A 10106-nucleotide genomic window follows, 5' to 3' on the forward strand; every position below is an offset into this window, starting at 1 on the left:
CTACATTTTCATTTTAATATTGATTGCATTCATGTATGCCCATAAAAGTTTGCTCAATAAATGTCTCATTTGTCTAACAATTGCTACACAGGCATGTAGTAATTGTGTTCATTATCGTGATGAAACTCAAAGGAATTGATGGAAGTCCTGGAGCAAGTGGTTTAATTTAATGCAATGCAAATATTTCAATTATCACTGCCATTAATCATGCCACATAGGCAAAAATCATGCATGTCATTGATTTCCATTAGTAAGTTTAGTAGGACTTAATGAGGACCCTTTAAATTTAATCGGGAATCAAACACTAAATTGAAACATCATATATCAATAACTAAAATAACTGCTTGTCCTTGAAATTCCTATTCCACAGCTCTTGATGAGAAAATGGATCAACACTGAGACATTGAGCACAGTCAGGCTTCAAATGGCCTTAAAAGTTGTTGAGCCAGTGCAAGAACAAATTAGCATCCAAAACCCATCCAACCATATTCTGTTTATCAATTACAATACAAAATAGATCCCCAATCCTAAACATAAGAAAATTTTCTCTAAAAAATCTAGAATACAAAGCCCAACCAACTTGCTTGGTTTTATGCAGTTGGAGGCACGAGCTCAACTTATGGAGGTGGTATAACATGTTTCCACAGCGGAAATATAAGATCATTTTTTCCAACTTATGGGCAATGAATTATCACCTCAACCAAATCATCATGCATCTAAATATATAACAATGTGGAAGGATGGTCAACTAATATGATCCCTTCCAACCAATTTTCATGTCTTTGATAGTTGCTAAGTAATTACAGCTGTGATACTACTTTTGGCAATCTGTATTTGCTTGTCCAACCTGTGATACAAAGAAATTAAAGATTAGTACTTTATTTTAGCAGGACAGGAAAGAATTTTTAAAGGCATGCATGCTAGTTAAAAACAAATATCACCCAACACATAATGGTAGGATTTGTCGATCCATAAAGTATTAGTTCATAAGGTTTATTCCAAAGGCAGTCTCTAGTGGCCTCTACACGCAGATTTAAGTAGGACAATGCCCATATGCTTGCTTCTTGAAAATGCACCATTTTAACAAATAGTAAAAACCATGCAACAAATTGTGATATGGGTTCCTTCAATATTCACGTGCTGCATGCAACTTCAGGTCCTATGACAGTTACCATCTGAGAGAGAAGGCAATAAGTTCACTATCCAAATGCCGAAAAAACTTACCAATGAGGTCCATGCAGTTATACCCAATCTTTGTGAAGACCAAACAAGAATTGAGAGTCCATATCCATTAAAACCGTGTCATCTGCTGTAGCATTTGGGGACTGGTTGATTGGGAAACCAACTGCTCCGAACTCAAGGAAGGTCGCACATGGTGGTTGACACCAACTGGGTTACCAAGTCCCTGTCTTATAATCTCTTTAGGATTACTCATATTTGTTTCAGAGTGTTGGGATCCCATCAGTGATCGTATCTGAAAAAAACCACTAGTGTAAAAAGACGAGGTGCCAAATAGAAGGATTCAGGTCAAACATAAGTAAAGATACTCAGAACTTACATAATCAATACGCTTCTTGTGGAGATCACTTGATAACTGCAAAATATAAAATTGAGGAATCAAAATATATTTTTGAATTGTTATTTCTCTTTTTGGTAAACTAAAAAAAATGGTGAATACACCCAATATGATACAGTATTTCAAGTATAACAATCTGAAAAATAAATGGAGGATGCTTACAGGTTTGCTTCGGCACTTCCGCTCTTCACTTGAATATCCTGGAACGTTCAAATTCCAATTTTTCTCTGCACATTATTTCCATGCATTAGATTTATTGAGGTTCTATTTGCTTCACTTAAGACATTGAATCAACACTGTTTTGCTATGAACCCTTTTCATCAATATATTTAGCCCTCTGTGGCTATGCTATCATTTCATTCATGCATTTCATGTTTGCCTGGAGTTTGCTCCACATAAATATTGCCGAAATACACCCTAACATCAACCCCTCAAGCCTCTTATATCTTCTTGTTTAATCACATCAGAGACAAAGTCAAAAAGAAAATAAAATGCAAAAATTGAGTGCATAATCATATTTTCGCCCCAAAAACACCTTTTTCTTCTTCTAACCTTTCTTGATAGATACCTTCTTATGTAAGGTCAGTTTGAGAAAGGGAGGTTGGTCTCCTTATAATGGGTCTTAAACTTGATATTTGGATTCTATAAAACAGACTACTCAGAAAATTGCCGCAAGTGAAAAGACAAGCTATTCTATATTATAATGTATGCCAAGAAAGAGTTATGGATCAAATGATAGGATTAACTAATATAGGTCTGGCTGGCTGGCAAGGGATCGCCTCCCAGTCAAAGGAACTTCATTTTGCAACAAAATAGGAGGAAACCATTAATCCAGTTTTGTGAAATCATTAATCCAGTATTTCCATTTTTTATTTCCTACAATCTGTTATCTCTTCTTGTTGATTTTTATGTAATTTTTTCAAGAACAATTTGTTCACCATTGTGAATAAGATGTACCTTTTTCAATCAAGCTTCTATTACCTATCAAAAAGAAAAAATCATACTAATATCTATACCAATGCAGCTTAGTACTCCAGAAGATGGTTTTATGTAGTTGTGACAGAGAGAGACAGAGAGAAAGAGAGAGAGGTAAATTGGCAAATGGGAAAAGAAAACTCAAGTTGGTTGACATAATGGACACCGGACAGTTGCCAAAGACTGACTCTTCATAATCTTGGCCCTATTCCGTGTTATACTTTCTCTCGACTCACCAAATAGTGAGAGACACGCAGATGACCTTCAAAAGAATAACTTACAAGCAGAACAGGTATACCAAAATTGCAAACATGCCCATGGCAATGAAAAAGTGGAGACAACTGTTCAACATCCACCCTCCTTTGCAGTGCATGCAAATGTTTCCACTACAACCAAAGTTCTAAAAAGTGAGCAACTGTTCTCTGGTGTGCATATTTAATAAGAATTTTCTATATTTTTTTGACAAAGAAAAGAAGTATTTGGCAATAGAAGTATAAATAAGATGTTTATATGAAAGAACTTTATATTTTCCATAGCACTTTAATTCACCAACAAATCAGCATGCAGAATCAGAAACTTCTTCAAGTCACTCTGAGGTAGGACAAATTAGGAAATCTGTCTACATATATTCATGGGGCGTTTAGGGTTAGGAAAGAAGAAGAAATAGAAAGAAACTAGGGCTGTGTGAACAGTATCCATGAACAGTAAATTTAGAAAAAGAAGATGAAGAAAAGAAAGAGGAGAGAAGGAGAAAAAACTAACAAAGTCCACCATGCCTATCACTCAAAACACAATAATTTTATTAATCAACTCATTCAACTTCCTTCGAATGCATTGATCACAATATATATAAAGACTCTTACTTGTACTAGTAGTGATAGAACTCCTACTTGCAATAGGAATACTAATAAATTAAACCAAAGCTCATACATGAAGATGACTTATTAATAAAATAAAACCTAATAAATTAAACCATAGTCCATACATAAATACCCATAAACTAAATAAGACTTATTAATAAAATAAAGTCCATGTCCCATAACTATGGCCCATACCCAAAATTGTAAGATTACTAAAATACCCTTAACTCTAGAATAACCAAATAAAATATATAAAATCCTAATTAGCTACCACTGACACTTATTCTTGGGCTTTGCCTTAGCCTTTTAGGCAGTTAGGCTTCCAAAGAGAATATCCTTTCTTTAACCATGCTATGATGATTGCACCATCACACTCTTTTTCAAATCATACAAAATTTTATCTCTTCTTAAACTTCAGCCAATCAAAGTAACCAGCAAAATCAGTGATTAAATTCTTGTCACAAATGAGAAATCTGCAGGTGAAATATCTGTAGTTCAGCACAAACCTAGATGAAGCAATAAATCCTTGGACTCTATATTTGGAGACTTCCGATGTTTTGCCAAACTGCACGCAAATGCAGTCACCTGCACATAGATTCAAGTCCTTATCCGTAAGACCATCATAATCTCAGCTAAAACATAGAAGTCATTAACAAGGAATAACAATTAAAAGTATAGTATACAACCAGGTAGATTACAGTAGCAAGCCACGAATTGCACAACGCAACTGGCAGAATTGCCACGGCTTCATAAAATGTTGTTTAGTTCAATCAAGAAATGTAATTGCAAATTCACACAATGTTTTTTGTATATAATAAAATTTTATTCAATGCAAGGAAAGAAACATACAGAGAATAGTCATAAAACATCCTCATCAGGTTACAATAAAATATTCAGAAGAGAAACTTCAACCTATGTTTTAAAGGGATAATCCCAACTCCAGATTATTTCTTTGAAGCATATATATTTATATATATATATACAGGATGGAACTCGAATTTGAGATGCAAGAATAGGGCTATTAAAATGCAGGAGTTAATTCTGTATTGAAACACAGCAGTTGATTCTGTTCTTTGTTGCTCCTAACGCTATGTTGGACCAGTTTTTTGTACATCATAAAACCCTAATCCTAAGAACAACCGTGTTAATAGTTCAAACCCAGACATGATGTTACTACTAAGATTTCTAAGTTCGTAACCACAGAATCTGAGATTAAGAACATCGATCCAAGATATTATAATATAAAAAAAATATTTAATATTTAATATGAAACTTATAGAGCAACCTGGCAGAAATTTGAAGAAAGATTACACTTCACAAACCAATAAGAGAGAGAGAGAGAGAGAGGGAGAGAGATTTTCTGTTTGGACATATGGACAGACATATACACATAAACATGTTTGCGCATCTTAAAAGACAATAAAATGAAAAAGTTATCCACAGTTGAGAGCCTCACATTATCGATGAAGTCATCAGAAATCTCTAAAAGAATATCTTCAAGTTCAGGATCCACCTTTCCCTGTGGATCTACCTGAGTACAATCACAGAAACATATATATAATTGGAGCAAAGAAAAGCTAGAAAGAGAAACTGAACATCATTAGGAAAAATAATAGATTTAACAGAGTTGAACACAGGAAAGACCTGTGAAACCAAATCCTGTATCTTTCTCTTCCCAAGAAGTTGATTAGTTGCTTCTGTTCCTTGACTGGAACTCCCCCCTGGTGTAGTTGTACCAGATGCAGTAGCATCTGGCTGTGATCCTGTCAAACTAAGGGATTTCTGGCCTGCCAGACCAGGCATCCTAGGAGATTGCTGTTGCTGCTGATGTAAAGGCAGTTGTGCAGGTTGTTGTAGTTGCTGTGGCTGCTGTTGCTGTTGTTGTTGTTGCTGCTGCTGCGGCAGCTGTGGATGCCCCATTGGTTGCTGCTGCTGCTGCTGCTGCTGCTGTACTAGCTGAGATAATTGCTGCTGGTTTAGGGTCATAGAATTTGGGAGCAACTGAGGAGATGAAGCCAGTTGCTGCTGCATGAGGACTTGTTGCTGCCTCTGATGTTGAAGTCGGAATGAGCCAGAACTAGAGATTGATGGCATTTGCTTCAACCACTGTTGCTGTGGTAAAGTGTTCTGCATCATAGCTGGCTGTCCATTCTGAGCCAACCCAGATAAGTGAGGACTCAAAAATAGTGACGACCCCCTTGGTAAGCTTTGAACCTGTGAGTTTGTAAAGATGGAACGGATGTCATAATCATGCATAAAAAAGTTGAAATGTACAACATGCAAAGAAAACCTAGCATAACAGCATTGCCTAAGATTGTGAAAGCTTAAAGATATTCTAATACATCTGTATCTATCAAGTATATCAACAACATTAATATGCTATTAATTCCACAAAATCACCAATTTACATAAAAAAGCTGATTCGTTTCAGAAACTAGACTCACAGGATGCCAATTAAAAAAAAGATTAAAAAAATATGTGATCGATGCCATTTGTTAAATTTTGGAAATGATCGAGCACACTATGGAAGATTCTAATTTCAAATGCTCGGAGTTATAGAAAAACAAAAAGGACTTATTGCAAAAGTTACACAGAACACAATTGAATGACTCACGTTCATGGGACTTCCAATACCCCGAAGATTGATAATATGTTCTAATAGTTAACTGTATTTTTTTTTTTTTTATAAGTCCAATTAAAGAGTTAAAAATTGAGTTCCCAATTCCACTCTAGGAAAAATATCTGGAATGTTGATTACCCCTTCTATTGCTAAATCCAACTACTTACCAATTTTAATGATTAGGTGTAATGGTTAAATGATTAAATTCACATTCTCCTAATAACTTAAGCTTTTGGGGACAAGTGGTAATCTACCTCGAGCAAATCCAACAAATAAAAACTAATAAATTAAATCAAAGTTCTTCTGAAAAGTGTCGGTGCATTTAATTTTAGAGACATTGGGAATTTGTGTACTGCAAACTTAAGTACTGGACTGCCACCATATCAATCAAAACACAGAAGAAGAAAAAATTATAAATAAATAACACACAATATTGTATGTCTCTGTCAAGCTTTTGGGATAAGTGAAAGCTTATCAGTATCCTTCATCTTAGAACATGAGAACAAAATGTGAAACTAAATATGACAACATATGGATAATGAAGAAAATGGCAAAAAGCATATCCATCACCAGCTAACCAAATCCAGCACCAGGATATAGATAAAGCAACATTATACCTGTGGAGAGTTTAGAGAACTTTGTTGTTGCAATTGTTGCCTCATTTGGCTCTGGTTAATTCGCTGGGCATAAGCAAGGTTCCCATTGGGTCTTATTTGCGAGCTCAAATTGATTTGCCCCATCATCCCTAGTGCTTGCATTCCTTGTAAAGCTTGCCCAGGTGAATTACCTTGATGGAATTGAGACCCTTGGACCAACCCAGCTTTCTGCCTTGGCTTCAATACAGGAAAAAATAAGAATGTAATGAGTTGTCAAGTTTGCGGACGTATTGCATACTTAAAGAAAGTAAGCTGGATATTTAACTACCAACCTAAATAGGGAAAATTCTACACCACTAACCAACTTTAATATTTGTCTAAATTAATACATTTGGTTGATTTTTTTCCTTATATGAAAGAATTTACTCTAATATATGGTTACATTCTTTTGGATGCAATTGATATGCTAAGCACAAGAATAATATTTTTCTTTATAATAGAAATTTTATTAAAATGAAAAAAGTAACATCGTGTTCACGATAATGAACACTTTGTACTTGAGAAATGCAAAAGAATCAAGAAGAAAAACTAACAGATTGTAGGAAATCAGAAATGGAAATATATTGCGTAAAACCCCATATATGAGCCCACTCAAACAAAGTCCCAACTAACATAGTCTTCAAAAGATTTAGCGGTCTCTCAGTATTTTCACAAGTACAGGTGTTGCGTTCCCGCCAAATTAACCACATTAGACAAGATGGTACCATATTCCAAATTTTGGAAAGAAGTTTCCCCAAACCATTCCTCCATGCAAAAAAGAGAGAAGCAAGCAACCGTCTTCGGCATCACCAATGGAAACTTCACAAATGTATCATCTTTTACCCCTAGAAGTGGCCATATCAATATACCATTCACAAAGGTACCACCTTTAAACCTTTCCAAATCATCTTTCTTGCTTCTAACAACTAAACCCTACTAAAATTCCATCTCCCAAAGCAAGAAATCACATCAAAGATTCAATAACCCAATTCACCACCAAGGCCAACCAATCACCACTCTAGAATAAAAATAAAACAGACTACCAAGGAGTCAAGTGTGGATGTATTGTTTTCTAAAAAAAAGTATGCAAGATTTTTATCTACCAACATAAATAGGGAGAATTCCACACTACTAATCATACATCTGATTTATTTATTTCCATTATATGAACATAGATACTCTAATATATAGCTACATCCATTTGGATGCAATTGATGTCATAGCAATTCCTATTGATCAATAAATCACAAAAATATTTCCAATAGTTCATGGTTAAGCACAAGAACAACATACTCATACAGACACTTTTAGCCCTAGAAGTCGCCCTGCCAACATAGTATTCATAAAGGTACCATCTTTTTATTTTTTGGATCGGTAATAAAGGTACCATCTTTAAACCATTCCAAATCACCTTTCTTGCTTTTCTTGCTCCTAACAACTAAACCCTACTAAAATTCCATCTCCCAAAGCAAGAAATCACATCAAAGATTCAATAACCCAATTCACCACCAAGGCCAACCAATTGCCACTCTGGAATAAAAATAAAACAGACTACCAAGGAGTCAAGTGTGGATGTATTGCATTCTTAAAAAAAGTATGCAAGATTTTTATCTACCAACATAAATAGAAAGAATTCCACACTACTAATCATGCATCTAGTTTATTTATTTCCCTTATATGAACATAGATACTCTAATATACAGCCACATCCATTTGGATGCAATTGATGTCATAGCAATTCCTATTGATCAATAAATCACAAAATATTTCCAATAGTTCATGGTGACTCTCTTTTTTAATGTTTGAATAAAAATTTTATTACTTATCCAAAAAAAAAAAAAAAAAAACCCACTAAAATTCTGCCTTCTAAAGCAAGAAAATCACATTAAAAAGTCCATAACAAGAATTCTTTCACCCCCCATCCCCCCCACCAACCCCTCTCAAAGAAGTGACTGTCACACAAATATACAAATAATACAGACTACCAAATAGTAAATTTCAGACATATTACATTCTTAAAAAAAGAAGGCAGAATCTTTATCTACCAACATAAATAGGGAACATCCTACACTACTAACAGCTTCATTACTTGTCTAAATCACAAGTCTGGTTGATTTTTTTTTCCTTATATGAACGCATCTAATCTAATATACATTTACATCCTTTTGGATGCAATTGATGTCATAGCAATTCCAAATTTATCAATAATTCACAAAAGTACCATCTTTAAACCATTCAAAGTCACCTTTCTTGCTTCTAACAAGCAAAACCCACTAAAATTCCGCCTTCCAAAGCAAGAAAAAAACAAAGCCGCATCAAAGATTCAATTAACGCAATTCACACCAATGCCAACAAATTGCCACACAAGAAAACAGACACTCAAAGAGTCAAAAACAGAATTCATACCGAGGCTAACAATTGCGGATTCAAGTTATACTGCGCGGCCGCTGCAGCAGCCCCGGACAACAAGGGCAGATGGCTATTCTGGCCTATCAGAGCTGACCTTGACAAGTTCCCAGCATTAGTACCCAATTGCTGCTGAGTCTGTTGCTGCTGCTGCTGTTGTTGCTGTGTCTGCTGGCCCTGCTGGCTTTGCTGTTGAATCCCAGCAGACCCACCAAAATTCACATTCCCATAAAGACCCTGCTGCTGCTGTTGCTGTTGCCTCAAGACTCCATATTGTTGTTGTTGTTGTTGTTGAAGTTGGGTCAATTGGTTCAATCTTGACATGGATGTAGAGCGTTGAATGGTTTGGAGTTGGTAGTTTGATAAACCAGTGACATTTTGAGACAACGTTTGAGATTGCTGTTGCTGTAAAAGTTGTTGCTTTTGTTGGTAATCTAAACCAACAGCTTGTTGTTGCTGCTGCTGCTGTTGTTGAGGGATTTGTGGTGGAGACGAGATGTGATCAAGAGAAGGAGAGTGAGAAAGAGGAGAAGGAGAAGGAATGGGAGGTGGGTTTTGTGTGGAATTTGATGGGGTTGCCATATTTGTGAGTGTTGCTTGTGTTTGTGTTGGTGTTTGTGACTGTGTTGGTGGTGTTGCTGAAGATGGGTCTATGGGGTTTGAAGGTTGGAGAGGTTTTGGGGATGAAACAGAAGTTTCTGCCATTTCTTTACAAGAATTGAGGTAATGGGTATCTCGATTTTCTTGGGTTTGGACTGGTTTTTGCCTTAAAAATTCTTCATTGTTTTTGGGTTTTTTGAGAGTTTGAGTTTGAGACAGAAAGAGAAACAAGAGGAGAAGGAGAGGAAGAAAGAAACAGAAGGAATCGGGAAAGGCAAGATGGGAGAGGAGGGGGAGGATGGATCTCAGCCGTACACGTCAGTAAAAGGGATAATCGGACGGTGGATCAGACGTGTGACTTCTTTTTTTTCTTTTTAGAAAAAATGGCTGCAAAGAATGAAGATTTTTTTAGTTTTTAAAGATAATTAAAAATA

General features: G+C 35.7%; 1 protein-coding gene across 1 annotated transcript; it reads right to left on the bottom strand.

The window, feature by feature from the left end:
* Positions 1 to 299: 299 nt before the first annotated feature.
* LOC115991484 (transcription initiation factor TFIID subunit 12b) lies at positions 300 to 9918 on the bottom strand. Its single transcript, XM_031115218.1, has 9 exons — positions 9073 to 9918; positions 6649 to 6864; positions 5056 to 5625; positions 4868 to 4942; positions 3918 to 3996; positions 1739 to 1803; positions 1559 to 1594; positions 1225 to 1474; positions 300 to 847 (listed from the first exon to the last, which is right to left on the bottom strand). Exons 1-8 carry the CDS (start codon positions 9775 to 9777, stop codon positions 1292 to 1294), a joined length of 1929 nt encoding a protein of 642 aa, XP_030971078.1. The 5' UTR covers positions 9778 to 9918; the 3' UTR covers positions 300 to 847; positions 1225 to 1291.
* Between the last annotated feature and the right edge of the window lie 188 nt (positions 9919 to 10106).

The sequence above is a fragment of the Quercus lobata genome, chromosome 5, assembly GCF_001633185.2.
Source record: "Quercus lobata isolate SW786 chromosome 5, ValleyOak3.0 Primary Assembly, whole genome shotgun sequence".
Taxonomy (NCBI): Eukaryota; Viridiplantae; Streptophyta; class Magnoliopsida; order Fagales; family Fagaceae; genus Quercus; species Quercus lobata.

Coding starts and splice junctions, on each gene's coding strand:
- LOC115991484 (XM_031115218.1), bottom strand. CDS start 9,777: ATGGCAGAAACTTCTGTTTCATCCCCAAAACCTCTCCAACCTTCAAAC. Junction 6,865..9,072: donor ATCCGCAATTGTTAGCCTCG/GTATGAATTCTG, acceptor CCTGTATTGAAG/CCAAGGCAGAAAGCTGGGTT. Junction 3,997..4,867: donor CTGATGACTTCATCGATAAT/GTGAGGCTCTCA, acceptor ATCTATGTGCAG/GTGACTGCATTTGCGTGCAG.